The sequence below is a fragment of the Dendrobates tinctorius genome, unplaced genomic scaffold, assembly GCF_039654945.1.
Source record: "Dendrobates tinctorius isolate UK_male_01 unplaced genomic scaffold, ASM3965494v1 ptg000063l, whole genome shotgun sequence".
In the NCBI taxonomy this organism is placed as follows: Eukaryota; Metazoa; Chordata; class Amphibia; order Anura; family Dendrobatidae; genus Dendrobates; species Dendrobates tinctorius.
In genome coordinates this window covers 25,284,157-25,303,817 of record NW_027361731.1, presented here as the reverse complement: position 1 = coordinate 25,303,817, position 19,661 = coordinate 25,284,157, and the positions used below count along the sequence as shown (strand labels likewise).

At 50.4% G+C, this 19,661-nt stretch overlaps 1 protein-coding gene across 2 annotated transcripts; it reads right to left on the bottom strand.

Annotated features, from left to right (window-relative positions):
- Nucleotides 1-3,946: 3,946 nt before the first annotated feature.
- On the bottom strand, nucleotides 3,947-8,529 carry LOC141094006 (E3 ubiquitin-protein ligase TRIM21-like). 2 transcript variants are annotated; one of them, XM_073579692.1, is made up of 2 exons: nucleotides 8,369-8,529; nucleotides 3,947-6,161 (listed from the first exon to the last, which is right to left on the bottom strand). In XM_073579692.1, exons 1-2 carry the CDS (start codon nucleotides 8,512-8,514, stop codon nucleotides 4,538-4,540), a joined length of 1,770 nt encoding a protein of 589 aa, XP_073435793.1. In that variant the 5' UTR covers nucleotides 8,515-8,529; the 3' UTR covers nucleotides 3,947-4,537. The 2 variants fall into 2 exon arrangements, with proteins under 2 accessions (XP_073435793.1, XP_073435794.1); XM_073579693.1 differs by having other exon boundaries at nucleotides 3,947-6,159; nucleotides 8,430-8,529.
- Nucleotides 8,530-19,661: the final 11,132 nt, after the last annotated feature.

Here is a 19,661-nt window from a genome sequence, read left to right as displayed (position 1 = left end):
CTTCTTCGTGTGCACTCTGCAGTCTCACAGTCCCGCTCTCATGTGCTCCCTGCAGCAGCCTCGCAGTCCGGCTATCCGTGTCCCCTGCTACTCCAGTCCTTCCTCCGGTGTTCCTGTTCCATCCTGCTCTAGTCCTGCCGTCCTACTCCAGTCCTGCCTCCAGTGTTCCTGTTCCATCCTGCTCCAGTCCTGCCTCCAGTGTTCCTGTTCCATCCTGCTCCAGTCCTGCCGTCCTACTCCAGTCCTGCCTCCGGTGTTCCTGTTCCATCCTGCTCCAGTCCTGCCTCCGGTGTTCCTGTTCCATCCTGCTCCAGTCCTGCCTCCGGTGTTCCTGTTCCAGTCCTGCCGTCCTACTTCCGGTGTTCCTGTTCCAGTCCTTCCATCCCCCTCTAATCCTGTCTCCTGTGTTCCTGCTCCAGCCATCCCTCTACGTTCCAGTCTGTCTTACTCCATTCCTGTCTCCTGTGTTCCAGCTCTGTCCTGTCATCTACACTTCAGTCCCACTCCAGTCCATCCTGAGCCGCCCCTCTCAGTACCGTCTACCGTGGTACTCGAACCCCTGGGCCTGCTCCTAACGGTCCCTGTATAGGGGCCGGTTCCACCTGGCAGCTCGCCCGTGGGGGGGCACCTCGGTGCCACAGTCCAATCCTGGAGATTCTGGCTCCAGAACAGCCACGCTAACACGCTTTGGTTGGAACCAAAGATCTCAAATTTGGACTCATCAGCCCAAAGCAGATTTCCACTGGCCTAATGTCCATTCCTTGTGTTCTTTAGCCCAAACAAGTCTCTTCTGCTTGTTGCCTGTCCTTAGCAGTGGTTTCCTAGCAGTTATTTTACCATGAAGGCCTGCTGCACAAAGTCTCCTCTCAGGCCTCTTTCACACTTCAGTTTTTTGCATCAGTCATAATCCGCCAAAAAGGATGGATGGCGGATCCGTTGTAGTACTGATGACAACGGATGCGGAGAGAGGAGGAGAGAGGAGGAGAGAGGAGAGAAGAGAGAGGAGAGAAGAGAGAGGAGAGGAGAGGAGAGAAGAGAGAGGAGAGAGAGGAGAGAAGAGAGAGGAGAGAAGAGAGAGGAGAGAAGAGAGAGGAGAGAAGAGAGAGGAGAGAAGAGAGAGGAGAGAAGAGAGAGGAGAGAAGAGAGGGAGAGAATTTTTTTTTTTGTCCGGTAGCCAGAAAGAATTTCGGGTTAAAACAGTGTCTGGAGGATCCGCAAGAAAAAAAAAACTTTGCAAGCTCCGTTTTGAAATCTTTGAGAATGATAACGGACAGCAACTTTTGGCGGATCTGCAAAAAAACGGATGCAACGGACGGCAATCTGTCACAATCCGACCATAAGGCAAGTCGATGGGGAAAAAAACGGATCCTCAAAAAAAAATTGCGGATCCGTTTTTTTCAAAACCTGGCGGATTGTGACTGATTGTAAAAAACTGAAGTGTGAAAGAGGCCTTAACAGTTGTTGTAGAGATGTGACTGCTGCTAGAACTCTGTGTGGCATTGACCTGGTCTCTAATCTGAGCTGCTGTTAACCTGCGATTTCTGAGGCTGGTGACTCGGATTAACTTATCCTCCGCAGCAGAGGTGACTCTTGCTCTTCCTTTCCTGGGGCGGTCCTCATGTGAGCCAGTTTCTTTGTAGCGCTTGATGGTTTTTGCCAATGCACTTGGGGACACTTTCAAAGTTTTCCCAATTTTTCGGACTGACTGATCTTCATTTCCTAAAGTAATGATGGCCACTCATTCTTCTTTACTTAGCTGCTTTTTTCTTGCCATAATACAAATTCTAACAGTCTATTCAGTAGGACTATCAGCTGTGTATCCACCAGACTTCTGCACAACACAACTGATGGTCCCAACCCTATTTATAAGGCAAGAAATCCCACTTATTAAACCTGACAGGGCACACCTGTGAAGTGAAAACCATTTCCGGTGACTACCTCTTGAAGCTCATCAAGAGAATGCCAAGAGTGTGCAAAGCTGTAATCAAAGCAAAAGGTGGCTACTTTGAAGAACCTAGAATATAAGACATACAGTATTTTCAGTTGTTTAACACTTTTTGTTAATTATATAATTCCACATGTGGTAATTCATAGTTTTGATGCCTTCAGAGTGAATCTACAATTTTCAGTCATGAAAATAAAGAAAACTATTTGAATGGTGTGTCCAAACTTTTGGTCTGTACTGTGTGTGTGTGTGTGTATATATATATATATATATATATATATATATACACACACACACACACACACACACACACACACATACATACATACATACACACACACGTCAGTGATACAATTGGTATAGTGTTGTTGGCTATAAATTATAGGAGCCCACGTCACTTTGTTCCTTGAAATACCGTCTTTTTCCGACCATAAGACGCACTTTCTTCCCCCATTTTTGGGGAAAGTGGGGGGTGCGTCTTATGGTCGCAATATACTAACCTCCGGGGCTCTGCGGTGCGGGCAGCGGGTGGGGCTCCGATGCAGGGGCAGCGGCTCCGCCGGCATTTCCTCGCAGCCCGGAGGCCCCCGCACATCCCTTGCTGGCTGCTGCCATGTTGCGGTGGCCTCCGGGAACATGGACGCCGGGAAGATGGCCGCCGGTCCGGGGACGGCGCATGCGTAGGTTTAGATCTTGGGACGAGATCTGAACCTGCGCATGCGCCGTCCCGGCGGCCATCTTCCCGGCGTCCACCGCAACATGGCGGCGGCCAGCAAGGGATGTGCGGGGGCCTCCGGGCTGCGAGGAAATGCCGGCGGAGCCGCCGCCCCTGCACCAGAGCACAGCCGGCCGCCACCCTCACCCCGCAGAGCCCACCTGCCCCAGCACAGAGCCGCCACTGCACGAGCCTGGACCACTGAATGACCCCTGTGCCTACTCCTCCACCTGTGTCAGATCCCTTCCCAGGTAAGCTGAATTCGGACTGTAAGACGGACCCCCATTTGACACATTTTTTTTCCCTATTTTCCTTCTGAAAATTGGGGTGCGCCTTATGGTCCGGTGCTTCTTATGGTCCGAAAAATACGGTAATCATTTATTAAATACATGTCCATAATCTTGCACCGAAACTATACTAATTGTATTTGTCACTGACAATATTATATATATATATATATATATATATATATATATATATATATATATATATATATATATAGTCCTCAAGATGAAAGCAGCACACCATAGGAAATCCAGTCAAAGTGCTATTAGCCCATCTGGCTAGTTGTCTATACAGCGACGTTTCGGGCCTGGGAGTTGTGGACCTTTTTCAAGCTTGAGAAAGGTCCACAACTCCCAGGCCGGAAACGTCGCTGTATAGGCAACTAGCCAGATGGGCTAATAGCACTTTGACTGGATTTCTTTTGGTGTGCTTTCATCTTGAGGACTATTTTTGAGGTTTGGTATATGCCTGGAAGGCTTGCACCCGCATTGTGTTCTTTTTTTGTGCTGCATTTTCCCTTTTTTCACACACACACACACACACACACACATATTAGTTTTGTGAGCTGTCAATGTGATTTTACAGTAGCTGGACATGAATTGCCGGCTTTTCAAAGGTGCGAGTTTTTTTTTTTCTGCTTCGCACCCATTGACTTGCACTGGCGAGTCTCGTCCGAGATATGCGGCTATACGCAGCATGCTGTGATATTTTTCTCAGTCCAATTTCAGCTGAGAAAAAAAACTCACAGATGAGTTGTCACCAATTGAATAACATTGGTCTGAGTGCAATCCGCTTTTTTAATGGATTGTACTCGTCCGTATTTCTCGCCAGTATGAGCCCTTAGGCTGCGCCTAGGACAGATGACGCATGTGGTTTCCACCTCATCAGAACTACTTGGCAATACATAGTGCAAAAGCGATACGAAACCACCAAACAACACAGGCAGTCAGATAGGGACCCTCAGAACAAAGCATAAAACAAAATGACAACACAGACATCAGCCTTATACCCAACAGTTTATTACTACAATCAGCAGTACAACATTTCCATTAGCTTCTATAACGGGATTCTTTGACATTCACCTCATTGCCTAAAGGTAACAGCTATAATGATCTTAACGAGTCCAACTTTCTGTGCCAATTATTGGCCTACAGGGGTGCTCCCAACTATGGCAACTCTAAGAATGTGACAAAGTATATTAGATGCAAATCCCACCAATGGGACAAGTATCAGGTCTTGAGAACGTGGCGCCCACGTACAGCCTGGACAAGGCACATAAAGAGTAGCTGTGTGCACTGTCCATCCATCAGAAATCTCCTTTCTTGTTACTACAGCTTAAACAGAACAATACCTTTAACCAGAAACATGAGCTAAGTGAGAACTTGTACGGCAACTTGTCTTCTAGGATGGGGGTCGTCATATATATACTTCACAACGCAAAACAAGTCAGAACGATCCAACTGAATCCCCCCTATTTGTGGTCTTCCAACAGCATTATTAAACATATCTCTCGAGAACGTAGGAGGCCTCCGCTTGGAAGTTCCAGCAACGTCCATTGGCAGACGTCCCCCCTTGGACACAAGAAACCAATTCTAGTCACACATTTTGTTGCCCAACTGATCTGCGAAAATCGGAAGCGAGCGCGTTGGCAATCCAATTTTCAGCCATCCGATCCCTCCTAGATATAAGACGGCATGGACAGGTCCAGAGAAAGTGGTGGTGAAAGTGTAGAGCTTCACGATGGGATCCCCGAGCTCAAAGAAGGAGAGTGTCCCAGCCTTGCTGTCCAGGTAAACTCCTAGTCTCAGGGCTGAGACCTTCTGAGACAGGTCGATTTTCCTACCGCCATGTCTTACAGAATACTCTTGATGAAAGCAACACAAGCACCAGGATTTCTTGTCGTCTCCGATCCTAGACGTTGGCTTTTTCTTGCCTATACTGGGATAGACTACTCCTATCCTCCAAGACCTGTTGTCACAAGTCTCAACTTCCCAGTAATATCTTCCCGAGAAGCTCTGAGTGCTCAGCACCTGATAATTTACCTGCGTCTGTGGATTTTTGGTTCGTTTTCTTTTCATAATGGAACAAGAGGCAGTTTTCTGGTCTTCGGACACAGTGATGCTGCGCCCGGCTGTGCCCGCATCCAGTAAGATGTCTATGGCACTGTTCCCTCTGTAGGGGGGTTTGACATTGGCCACAATATCATGCAATTCTCTCCGTAAAGTCTCTGAAATGAGGACCGGGATGAAATGGTCCACACGAAACTCATCTAGTAGGATCACATTTTCTCTGTTGGTTCCTTCAGCCTCAATGTGACCTTGGCCAGCAATCTCAGGTTTTGGTATTGGAAAATTGCTGATCTCCTGGACGCATGCGATCTGCTTGGATATTTCGTTCTGTCTCACTTCCAGTCGTTTAATACAGTCATCAACGGAGAAGGAAACTTGCTCCTCTTGCCTCCGGGTCTCTTTTAGGATGCGAATCTCCAGGGAAGAGAGGTTTCTTTTAAGATTTGCAAACAAAGCCTTCGTACCGAGAGCGAAGTTGTCTGCTAAGGTCTGCATCTTTCGTTTGTGGAGCAGATGGTTCTCAGCGCAGTTTGCGATAACCTCTCTCTTTAAGGTGAGCTTCTCCAGCACTTCTTTTAGGTTTGTGCTCTCGCTGGGCCCGCCGTGTTCCTGGGTCTGATTATTTCTGTGCGCCGTGCAATAAACACAAGTTACATCTTCAGGACTGAAATAATCCAGGAGTTTACTATGGATAAAGCATTTTCTAGTCTCGGAAAACAATGTGGAGGCAACCAGCACATGTTCAGGAGACTTGTTGTGGACGGCAATGTGATCATTACACAGCAAGGCCTCACACAAGAGGCAGTACATCGCAGCAGACACCGGTGCGGTGATACAATAGGTGCAGGGGATGCCGACTATGGATGTCTCTGGTGAGAAGGACTGAAGACGATTCACTATGTTACGCAGGGCGATATTCGGGTGAGTATTGGGTCTCATCGCAAACCTTTTCCTACAGTATGGGCAGTAGTGGTAGAAACGGGTCCCATATGACACTTGGCTGTCCAGGGCTTGGCGAATACACCAGTTGCAGAAGTTGTGTCCACACCTCAGGGTCACCGGCTCCGTGTACATACAGAGGCAGATGGGACACCTCAGCTCATCCTCCAGGTCAGAAAACGACGACATCTTTACATGTGAAAAGTCTCTAGAAAGAAACAAAAAAAAAAAAAAAGGGAAAATGTAAAACCAATAAATATGAATATAAGAGGCATCAGAAAACACAGACAGGAAAAGCTGCTGCAGATCATTCACTGCAACCGGATAGAGACCGAACAGGGGCCAAACTGCACGTCTGAACAGACTGCAACCAAAATAGGGGGCAGCAGGAACCCCCCTCCTAGGTCTTCTCCTGAAGTTCGTCCCATCCACGTCTATGGGAGAAGTGACCTCTGCTACGTCCACCTCTATGGGAGGAACGACCTCCACTCCATTCACCTCTATGGGAGAAGCAACGCGTGACCTCCACTCCATTCACCTCTATGGCAGAAGCAACGCGTGTGACCTCCACTCCATTCACCTCTATGGGAGAAGCAACGCGTGTGACCTCCACTCCATTCACCTCTATGGGAGAAGCAACGCGTGTGACCTCCACTCCATTCACCTCTATGGGAGAAGCAACGCGTGTGACCTCCACTCCATTCACCTCTATGGGAGAAGCAACGCGTGTGACCTCCACTCCATTCACCTCTATGGGAGAAGCAACGCGTGTGACCTCCACTCCATTCACCTCTATGGGAGCGACGCGTGTGACCTCCACTCCATTCACCTCTATGGGAGCGACGCGTGACCTCCACTCCATTCACCTCCATGGGAACGACGCGTGTGACCTCCACTCCATTCACCTCCATGGGAGCGACGCGTGACCTCCACTCCATTCACCTCCATGGGAGCGACGCGTGACCTCCACTCCATTCACCTCTATGGCAGCGACGCGTGACCTCCACTCCATTCACCTCTATGGGAGCGCCGAGTGACCTCCACTCCATTCACCTCTATGGGAGCGACGAGTGACCTCCACTCCATTCACCTCTATGGGAGCGACGCGTAAACTCCACTCCATTCACCTCTATGGCAGCGACGCGTGACCTCCACTCCATTCACCTCTATGGGAGAAGTGACCTCTGCTCCGGCCACCTCTATGGGATGGACCTCCACTCCATTCACCTCTATGGCAGCGACGAGTGACTTCCACTCCATTCACCTCTATGGGAGCGATGCGTGACCTCCACTCCATTCACCTCTATGGGAGCGACGCGTAAACTCCACTCCATTCACCTCTATGGGAGCGACGAGTGACCTCCACTCCATTCACCTCTATGGGAGAAGTGACCTCTGCTCCGTCCACCTCTATGGGATGGACCTGCGCTCCATTCACTTCTATGGGATGTCACATCTCCCGCTAGAGGTGGCCGGGGCGGAGGCCCCTTCTCCCGCTAGAGGTGGCCGGGGCGGAGGCCCCTTCTCCCGCTAGAGGTGGCCGGGGCGGAGGCCCCTTCTCCCGCTAGAGGTGGCCGGGGCGGAGGCCCCTTCTCTCTCAGTGGTGGCCGGGGCGGAGGCCCCTTCTCTCACAGAGGTGGCCGGGGCGGAGGCCCCTTCTCTCACAGAGGTGGCCGGGGCGGAGGCCCCTTCTCTCACAGAGGTGGCCGGGGCGGAGGCCCCTTCTCTCTCAGTGGTGGCCGGGGCGGACGTCCCTTCTCTCTCAGTGGTGGCCGGGGCGGAGGCCCCTTCTCTCACAGAGGTGGCCGGGGCGGAGGCCCCTTCTCTCACAGAGGTGGCCGGGGCGGAGGCCCCTTCTCTCACAGAGGTGGCCGGGGCGGAGGCCCCTTCTCTCACAGAGGTGGCCGGGGCGGAGGCCCCTTCTCTCACAGAGGTGGCCGGGGCGGAGGCCCCTTCTCTCACAGAGGTGGCCGGGGCGGAGGCCCCTTCTCTCACAGAGGTGGCCGGGGCGGAGGCCCCTTCTCTCACAGAGGTGGCCGGGGCGGAGGCCCCTTCTCTCACAGAGGTGGCCGGGGCGGAGGTCCCTTCTCTCACAGAGGTGGCCGGGGCGGAGGCCCCTTCTCTCACAGAGGTGGCCGGGGCGGAGGCCCCTTCTCTCACAGAGGTGGCCGGGGCGGAGGCCCCTTCTCTCTCAGAGGTGGATGAAGCAGTCGCACATACAGTACTGTGTGGCCCCTGAAGCTTTCTGTCGGCCTCCCGCACCATTCCCTCCTGTAATGCCCGATCACTGCATTGTGAGGCTTTTCCTCACTACAGTGGCCACAACACACCGGCCACTGACACTGTGGGCAATATGTGGCCCCGGTACTAGACGCCGGCGTTATACACAGGAGGCCCCTCGTATTACACCCTCACCTCACGGGGAGAAAACCGCTGCGGAGCGACTGTGCGGTACCCGTCCCGCCAATACACTGACCAGAGCGACACGCACGCTGACGACGCTGCTGATTGGCTCGGCTGGCTCCTGTCAGGAAAGCGCGCCAAAGTGATGTGTCGTTCATGAACGATCCGATTCAAAGAGCCGGCTCTCCGCTGGGAACAAAATGAGCCGGCTCTGCACTGTGAACGAGCAGGTTCTTTTTTTTTTTTTTTTTTTTTCTGGTGCCAGGCAGTGGCAGTGACTCATCTGGGAGGAGGCGGAGCTGTCAGGAGCCAGAGAGGGAAATGTGTGCTGTCTGAGCTGGAGTGAGTGGAAATATTGAAAGTGATACACTCCTCCTAGCTTCAGACATGCATGCATGGCATACTGTATATGGCATGTGACTGTAGAGGGGTTACACTCAAGTGACAGCAAATTGGTCTCATGTAGACTCTCACATATAGTATACTATTAAAGTCAGCCGCCTCAGCTCAGCCTCAGCAGCAGTGCAGCACTGAGTGAGGAGGATTCAGGACAGTCCCACAGGGCAGGAACCCTACAGGGAGAAGCGGCAGTTCTTGCTGAGGGGAGGGTAAGCAATATAATAAAGTGATTTCAGGCAAGACTGTGCAGAGATCTAGGTCCAGCCCCAATAATTAGGCCATGTGCACACATAATTTTTGGTGCTGCGGATTTGGAAAAATCCGCAGGTAAAAAAGATCTGCGGATTAGCCCTGCGGTTTCACACCTCTACAATGGAGGTTGGAAACCGCAGCGGATTCCGCACAAAGAATTGACATGCTGTGGATTTGAACCCGCAGCAAATCCGCGCGGAAAAATCTGCAGCATGTGCACAGTGTTTTTCAGTTTACCATTGAAAACAATGGCACTGTACAACGCAGCTAAAGCTGCTGCAGAGCCTGAAACGCTGCAGATCCACAGCAGAATCCGCACCGTGTGCACATGGCCTTATAGGGTTAAGCTGGTGTCACACTTGCATATTTTGGATGCACACGGATCCGTTTTCGTCTCCATTGACATTCCGTGGTGACGGATGGGACTGTGCATCCAGATGTCACCGTTTTCCCACAGATCGCTGTGTCTGCATATTTTATCAGACGCACAAAAACGCAACTTGTTGCAGTTTTGTGTCATCAGAAAAACACGCAGGCACAGGGAGACGCACGGATCCGCGGGTACACGTCTGGAATTAACATGGAGCTCTATGGAGCACGGATCCAGGAGGACACAGGTCCGTGTGCAGGGATCCGTGCTGCGGCACTGATGCTCGGAAGCGAGGGATGTGCTGTATGGGAACAGACTGCAGACACAATCTAGACTATGTCCGCATGCTGCTCTATCATACAGTGATCCTTCCCGCCTCACTAGAAGGGCTTGTGCCCTGTGTTACTGTGTGGTAATGGTAATAACATGTATTGGGAGCATGTATACGACATGGGGGCACCTGGTTAGGGGCTGCACGAGTGGGGCTGCGATCACACTAGCGTTTTGGTACGGTGCGTTGTGAAGCGTAGCAATCCTGATCCAGATTACATCCCTATACTAACACAGGGAGACACGGAGCTGCGTTTGCATCAGGATCCATCAGGATTTTCCATGTTCTCCCAAAACGCAGCTTGTTGCGAATTTTGGGTGTTAAAAAAAATCTGCAGACATTCTGATATGTGTCAGCAAAAACATATGATTGTCACTGTAGACGCAGCTGAATCAGGATGCCTGCGTCCAATCTGCATGTGGATTTCATACTGCGCAGGCTCCCAGCCCCATTGTCTTTCACCAGTCTCTCTCCTCTCCTCTCTCCCCCTATCCTCTGCCCCAGAAGTCAGAATTTCACATTTCCAACCAAATCCTGATCAGGGTGCAGTTCCATGCGTTTACATCCATTTGCAGAAAAAAAACGGATGCGAATAAATCGCGTCCAAGAGGGAATGCCTACAGCAATGACGGTGCGGACTCCTAGTCTGGGGGAATAGACGTCCCGCTGGGCTACTGCTGGGTCATTATCAGATCACCAGGGCCGATATGAGACTATTCTTACTGCACATGACTTTATTACACTGCAGTAATAGGGGGGTCAGGAGGAAGGGGCCAGTGGGGAACAGAAAGGAGCTTTCAGTGTAATATGGAAGCAAAACTGGCCCTAGTCCAAATCATTCTGCAGGCTTCAAATAAGTGCACCTGCGAGGTTGTCCATGACTTTAATGCTGGCTGACCTTAGAATAGGTCAGCAATGTCTGATCAGTGAGGGTGCGACACCGAGCACCCCGGCCAGGCAGCTGCTCTTAGTGTCTGATTTTACCATTCAATAGGCGTTGCTTACATATTTTGGAGTGTGTGTGTGTACAGTGCTTCCAACATACCTTTTACGGATTATACTCTTATACAGCACCAACACAGATTGCAGCACTTACTAATCCAGACAGGACATGTACAAAAAACGCCACAGATTAGAAAGGAATACATAGTAAGACTCTGCAACCAAGGAGCCGGGGCCTGATCACAAGAGCTGACAATCTGTGGACACAGCAATGCTGAATAACAGTCTACACTGCGTCACTAGATCCTTATATAGGTGTATAATGAGGCCTCACTGTACAGGAGAGACCGGAGCGAGGAGCAGGGGCCTGATCACAAGAGCTGACAATCTGAGGAAACAGCAATGCTGAATAACAGTCTACACTGCGTCACTAGATCCTTATACAGGGGTATAATGAGGCCTCACTGTACAGGAGAGACCGGAGCGAGGATCAGGGGCCTGATCACAAGAGCTGACAATCTGAGGAGACAGCAATGCTGAATAACAGTCTACACTGCGTCACTAGATCCTTATACAGGCGTATAATGAGGCCTCACTGTACAGGAGAGACCGGAGCGAGGAGCAGAGGCCTGATCACAAGAGCTGACAATCTGAGGAAGCAGCAATGCTGAATAACAGTCTACACTGCGTCACTAGATCCTTATACAGGGGTATAATGAGGCCTCACTGTACAGGAGAGACCGGAGCGAAAAGCCGGGGCCAGATCACAAGAGCTGACAATCTGAGGAAACAGCAATGCTGAATAACAGTCTACACTGCGTCACTAGATCCTTATACAGGCGTATAATGAGGCCTCACTGTACAGGAGAGACTGGAGCGAGGAGCAGGGGCCTGATCACAAGAGCTGACAATCTGAGGAAACAGCAATGCTGAATAACAGTCTACACTGCGTCACTAGATCCTTATATAGGTGTATAATGAGGCCTCACTATACAGGAGAGACCGGAGCGAGGAGCAGGGGCCTGATCACAAGAGCTGACAATCTGAGGAAACAGCAATGCTGAATAACAGTCTACACTGCGTCACTAGATCCTTATACAGGGGTATAATGAGGCCTCACTGTACAGGAGAGACCGGAGCGAGGAGCAGGGGCCTGATCACAAGAGCTGACAATCTGAGGAAACAGCAATGCTGAATAACAGTCTACACTGCGTCACTAGATCCTTATACAGGGGTATAATGAGGCCTCACTGTACAGGAGAGACTGGAGCAAGGAGCAGGGGTCTGATCACAAGAGATGACAATCTGAGGAAACAGCAATGCTGAATAACAGTCTACACTGCGTCACTAGATCCTTATACAGGTGTATAATGAGGCCTCACTGTACAGGAGAGACCGGAGCGAGGAGCAGGGGCCTGATCACAAGAGCTGACAATCTGAGGAAACAGCAATGCTGAATAACAGTCTACACTGCGTCACTAGATCCTTATACAGGGGTATAATGAGGCCTCACTGTACAGGAGAGACCGGAGCGAGGAGCAGGGGCCTGATCACAAGAGCTGACAATCTGAGGAAACAGCAATGCTGAATAACAGTCTACACTGCGTCACTAGATCCTTATACAGGGGTATAATGAGGCCTCACTGTACAGGAGAGACCGGAGCGAGAAGCCGGGGCCTGATCACAAGAGCTGACAATCTAAGGAAACAGCAATGCTGAATAACAGTCTACACTGCGTCACTAGATCCTTATACAGGGGTATAATGAGGCCTCACTGTACAGGAGAGACCGGAGCGAGGAGCAGAGGCCTGATCACAAGAGCTGACAATCTGAGGAGACAGCAATGCTGAATAACAGTCTACACTGCGTCACTAGATCCTAATACAGGAGTATAATGAGGCCTCACTGTACAGGAGAGACCGGAGCGAGGAGCATAGCCCTGATTACAAGAGCTGACAATCTGAGGACACAGCAATGCTGAATAACAGTCTACACTGCGTAACTAGAGCCTTATACAGGGGTATAATGAGGCCTCACTGTACAGGAGAGAGCGGAGCGAGGAGCAGGGGCCTGATCACAAGAGCTGACAATCTGAGGACACAGCAATACTGAATAACAGCCTGCACTGCGTCACTAGCTCCTTATACAGAAGTATAATAAGGCCTCACTGTACAGGAGAGACCGGAGTGAGGAGCCGGGGCCTGATCACAAGAGCTGACAATCTGAGGACACAGCAATGCTGAATAACAGTCTACACTGCGTCACTACATCCTTATACAGGGGTATAATGAGGCCTCACTGTACAGGAGAGACCGGAGCGAGGAGCAGAGGCCTGATCACAAGAGCTGAAAATCTGAGGAAACAGCAATGCTGAATAACAGTCTACACTGCGTCACTAGATCCTTATACAGGAGTATAATGAGGCCTCACTGTACAGGAGAGACCGGAGCGAGGAGCAGAGGCCTGATCACAAGAGCTGACAATCTGAGGAGACAGGAAAGCTGAATAACAGTCTACACTGCGTCACTAGATCCTTATACAGGGGTATAATGAGGCCTCACTGTACAAGAGAGACCGGAGCGCGGAGCAGAGGCCTGATCACAAGAGCTGACAATCTGAGGAGACAGCAATGCTGAATAACAGTCTACACTGCGTCACTAGATCCTTATACAGGAGTATAATGAGGCCTCACTGTACAGGAGAGACCGGAGCGAGGAGCATAGCCCTGATTACAAGAGCTGACAATCTGAGGACACAGCAATGCTGAATAACAGTCTACACTGCGTAACTAGAGCCTTATACAGGGGTATAATGAGGCCTCACTGTACAGGAGAGAGCGGAGCGAGGAGCAGGGGCCTGATCACAAGAGCTGACAATCTGAGGAAACAGCAATGCTGAATAACAGTCTACACTGCGTAACTAGAGCCTTATACAGGGGTATAATGAGGCCTCACTGTACAGGAGAGAGCGGAGCGAGGAGCAGGGGCCTGATCACAAGAGCTGACAATCTGAGGACACAGCAATACTGAATAACAGTCTACACTGCGTCACTAGAAACTTATACAGGAGTATAATGAGGCCTCACTGTACAGGAGAGACCGGAGCGAGGAGCCGGGGCCTGATCACAAGAGCTGACAATCTGAGGACACAGCAATGCTGAATAACAGTCTACACTGCGTCACTACATCCTTATACAGGGGTATAATGAGGCCTCACTGTACAGGAGAGACCGGAGCGAGGAGCAGAGGCCTGATCACAAGAGCTGAAAATCTGAGGAAACAGCAATGCTGAATAACAGTCTACACTGCGTCACTAGATCCTTATACAGAAGTATAATAAGGCCTCACTGTACAGGAGAGACCGGAGTGAGGAGCCGGGGCCTGATCACAAGAGCTGACAATCTGAGGACACAGCAATGCTGAATAACAGTCTACACTGCGTCACTACATCCTTATACAGGGGTATAATGAGGCCTCACTGTACAGGAGAGACCGGAGCGAGGAGCAGAGGCCTGATCACAAGAGCTGAAAATCTGAGGAAACAGCAATGCTGAATAACAGTCTACACTGCGTCACTAGATCCTTATACAGGGGTATAATGAGGCCTCACTGTACAGGAGAGACCGGAGCGAGGAGCAGAGGCCTGATCACAAGAGCTGACAATCTGAGGAAACAGCAATGCTGAATAACAGTCTACACTGCATCACTAGAAACTTATACAGGAGTATAATGAGGCCTCACTGTACAAGAGAGACCGGAGCGCGGAGCAGAGGCCTGATCACAAGAGCTGACAATCTGAGGAGACAGCAGTACTGAATAACAGTCTACACTGCGTCACTAGATCCTTATACAGGGGTATAATGAGGCCTCACTGTACAGGAGAGAGCGGAGCAAGGAGCAGGGGCCTGATCACAAGAGCTGACAATCTGAGGACACAGCAATACTGAATAACAGCCTGCACTGCGTCACTAGCTCCTTATACAGAAGTATAATAAGGCCTCACTGTACTGGAGAGACCGGAGTGAGGAGCAGGGGCCTGATCACAAGAGCTGACAATCTGAGCAAACAGCAATGCTGAATAACAGTCTACACTGCGTCACTAGATCCTTATACAGGGGTATAATGAGGCCTCACTGTACAGGAGAGACCGGAGCGAGGAGCAGGGGCCTGATCACAAGAGCTGACAATATGAGGACACAGCAATGCTGAATAACAGTCTACACTGCCTCACTAGATCCTTATACAAGGGTATAATGAGGCCTCACTGTACAGGAGAGACCGGAGCGAGGAGCAGGGGCCTGATCACAAGAGCTGACAATCTGAGGAGACAGCAATGCTGAATAACAGTCTACACTGCGTCACTAGATCCTTATACAGGGGTATAATGAGGCCTCACTGTACAGGAGAGACCGGAGCGAGGAGCACAGGCCTGATCACAAGAGCTGACAATCTGAGGACACAGCAATGCTGAATAACAGTCTACACTGCATCACTAGATCCTTATACAGGGGTATAATGAGGCCTCACTGTACAGGAGAGACCGGAGCGAGGAGCGGGGGCCTGATCACAAGAGCTGACAATCTGAGGAGACAGCAATGCTGAATAACAGTCTACACTGCGTCACTAGATCCTTATACAGGGGTATAATGAGGCCTCACTGTACAGGAGAGACCGGAGCGAGGAGCACAGGCCTGATCACAAGAGCTGACAATCTGAGGAAACAGCAATGCTGAATAACAGTCTACACTGCGTCACTAGAGCCTTATACAGGTGTATAATGAGGCCTCACTGTACAGGAGAGAGCGGAGCGAGAAGCAGGGGCCTGATCATAAGAGCTGACAATCTGAGGAAACAGCAATGCTGAATAACAGTCTACACTGCGTCACTAGATCCTTATACAGGTGTATAATGAGGCCTCACTGTACAGGAGAGACCGGAGCGAGCAGCAGAGGCCTTATCACAACAGCTGACAATCTGAGGACACAGCAATGCTGAATAACAGTCTACACTGCGTCACTAGAGCCTTATACAGAGGTATAATGAGGCTTCATTGTACAGGAGAGACCGGAGCGAGGAGCATAGCCCTGATTACAAGAGCTGACAATCTGAGGAAACAGCAATGCTGAATAACAGTCTAAACTGCGTCACTAGATCCTTATACAGGAGTATAATGAGGCCTCACTGCACAGGAGAGACCGGAGCGAGGAGCAGGGGCCTGATCACAAGAGCTGACAATCTGAGGACACAGCAATGCTGAATAACAGTCTACACTGCGTCACTAGAGCCTTATACAGGGGTATAATGAGGCCTCACTGTACAGGAGAGACCGGAGCGAGGAGCCGGGGCCTGATCACAAGAGCTGACAATCTGAGGAAACAGCAATGCTAAATAACAGTCTACACTGCGTCAATAGAGCCTTATACAGGGGTATAATGAGGCCTCACTGTACAGGAGAGACCGGAGCGAGGAGTCGGGGCCTGATCACAAGAGCTGACAATCTGAGGAAACAGCAATGCTGAATAACAGTCTACACTGCGTCACTAGATCCTTATACAGGGGTATAATGAGGCCTCACTGTACAGGAGAGAGCGGAGCGAGAAGCAGGGGCCTGATCACAAGAGCTGACAATCTGTGGACACAGCAATGCTGAATAACAGTCTACACTGCGTCACTAGATCCTTATACAGGTGTATAATGAGGCCTCACTGTACAGGAGAGACCGGAGCGAGGAGCCGGGGCCTGATCACAAGAGCTGACAATCTGAGGAAGCAGCAATGCTGAATAACAGTCTACACTGCGTCACTAGAGCCTTATACAGGGGTATAATGAGGCCTCACTGTACAGGAGAGACCGGAGCGAGGAGTCGGGGCCTGATCACAAGAGCTGACAATCTGAGGAAACAGCAATGCTGAATAACAGTCTACACTGCGTCACTAGATCCTTTTACAGGGGTATAATGAGGCCTCACTGTACAGGAGAGAGCGGAGCGAGGAGCAGGGGCCTGATCACAAGAGCTGACAATCTGAGGAAACAGCAATGCTGAATAACAGTCTACACTGCGTCACTAGAGCCTTATACAGGGGTATAATGAGGCCTCACTGTACAGGAGAGACCGGAGCGAGGAGCCGGGGCCTGATCACAAGAGCTGACAATCTGAGGACACAGCAATGCTGAATAACAGTCTACACTCCGTCACTAGATCCTTATACAGGAGTATAATGAGGCCTCACTGTACAGGAGAGACCGGAGCGAGGAGCCGGGGCCTGATCACAAGAGCTGACAATCTGAGGAAGCAGCAATGCTGAATAACAGTCTACACTGCGTCACTAGATCCTTATACAGGCGTATAATGAGGCCTCACTGTACAGGAGAGACTGGAGCGAGGAGCAGGGGCCTGATCACAAGAGCTGACAATCTGAGGAAACAGCAATGCTGAATAACAGTCTACACTGCGTCACTAGATCCTTATATAGGTGTATAATGAGGCCTCACTATACAGGAGAGACCGGAGCGAGGAGCAGGGGCCTGATCACAAGAGCTGACAATCTGAGGAAACAGCAATGCTGAATAACAGTCTACACTGCGTCACTAGATCCTTATACAGGGGTATAATGAGGCCTCACTGTACAGGAGAGACCGGAGCGAGGAGCAGGGGCCTGATCACAAGAGCTGACAATCTGAGGAAACAGCAATGCTGAATAACAGTCTACACTGCGTCACTAGATCCTTATACAGGGGTATAATGAGGCCTCACTGTACAGGAGAGACTGGAGCAAGGAGCAGGGGTCTGATCACAAGAGAAGACAATCTGAGGAAACAGCAATGCTGAATAACAGTCTACACTGCGTCACTAGATCCTTATACAGGTGTATAATGAGGCCTCACTGTACAGGAGAGACCGGAGCGAGGAGCAGGGGCCTGATCACAAGAGCTGACAATCTGAGGAAACAGCAATGCTGAATAACAGTCTACACTGCGTCACTAGATCCTTATACAGGGGTATAATGAGGCCTCACTGTACAGGAGAGACCGGAGCGAGGAGCAGGGGCCTGATCACAAGAGCTGACAATCTGAGGAAACAGCAATGCTGAATAACAGTCTACACTGCGTCACTAGATCCTTATACAGGGGTATAATGAGGCCTCACTGTACAGGAGAGACCGGAGCGAGAAGCCGGGGCCTGATCACAAGAGCTGACAATCTAAGGAAACAGCAATGCTGAATAACAGTCTACACTGCGTCACTAGATCCTTATACAGGGGTATAATGAGGCCTCACTGTACAGGAGAGACCGGAGCGAGGAGCAGAGGCCTGATCACAAGAGCTGACAATCTGAGGAGACAGCAATGCTGAATAACAGTCTACACTGCGTCACTAGATCCTAATACAGGAGTATAATGAGGCCTCACTGTACAGGAGAGACCGGAGCGAGGAGCATAGCCCTGATTACAAGAGCTGACAATCTGAGGACACAGCAATGCTGAATAACAGTCTACACTGCGTAACTAGAGCCTTATACAGGGGTATAATGAGGCCTCACTGTACAGGAGAGAGCGGAGCGAGGAGCAGGGGCCTGATCACAAGAGCTGACAATCTGAGGACACAGCAATACTGAATAACAGCCTGCACTGCGTCACTAGCTCCTTATACAGAAGTATAATAAGGCCTCACTGTACAGGAGAGACCGGAGTGAGGAGCCGGGGCCTGATCACAAGAGCTGACAATCTGAGGACACAGCAATGCTGAATAACAGTCTACACTGCGTCACTACATCCTTATACAGGGGTATAATGAGGCCTCACTGTACAGGAGAGACCGGAGCGAGGAGCAGAGGCCTGATCACAAGAGCTGAAAATCTGAGGAAACAGCAATGCTGAATAACAGTCTACACTGCGTCACTAGATCCTTATACAGGAGTATAATGAGGCCTCACTGTACAGGAGAGACCGGAGCGAGGAGCAGAGGCCTGATCACAAGAGCTGACAATCTGAGGAGACAGGAAAGCTGAATAACAGTCTACACTGCGTCACTAGATCCTTATACAGGGGTATAATGAGGCCTCACTGTACAAGAGAGACCGGAGCGCGGAGCAGAGGCCTGATCACAAGAGCTGACAATCTGAGGAGACAGCAATGCTGAATAACAGTCTACACTGCGTCACTAGATCCTTATACAGGAGTATAATGAGGCCTCACTGTACAGGAGAGACCGGAGCGAGGAGCATAGCCCTGATTACAAGAGCTGACAATCTGAGGACACAGCAATGCTGAATAACAGTCTACACTGCGTAACTAGAGCCTTATACAGGGGTATAATGAGGCCTCACTGTACAGGAGAGAGCGGAGCGAGGAGCAGGGGCCTGATCACAAGAGCTGACAATCTGAGGAAACAGCAATGCTGAATAACAGTCTACACTGCGTAACTAGAGCCTTATACAGGGGTATAATGAGGCCTCACTGTACAGGAGAGAGCGGAGCGAGGAGCAGGGGCCTGATCACAAGAGCTGACAATCTGAGGACACAGCAATACTGAATAACAGTCTACACTGCGTCACTAGAAACTTATACAGGAGTATAATGAGGCCTCACTGTACAGGAGAGACCGGAGCGAGGAGCCGGGGCCTGATCACAAGAGCTGACAATCTGAGGACACAGCAATGCTGAATAACAGTCTACACTGCGTCACTACATCCTTATACAGGGGTATAATGAGGCCTCACTGTACTGGAGAGACCGGAGTGAGGAGCAGGGGCCTGATCACAAGAGCTGACAATCTGAGCAAACAGCAATGCTGAATAACAGTCTACACTGCGTCACTAGATCCTTATACAGGGGTATAATGAGGCCTCACTGTACAGGAGAGACCGGAGCGAGGAGCAGGGGCCTGATCACAAGAGCTGACAATATGAGGACACAGCAATGCTGAATAACAGTCTACACTGCCTCACTAGATCCTTATACAAGGGTATAATGAGGCCTCACTGTACAGGAGAGACCGGAGCGAGGAGCAGGG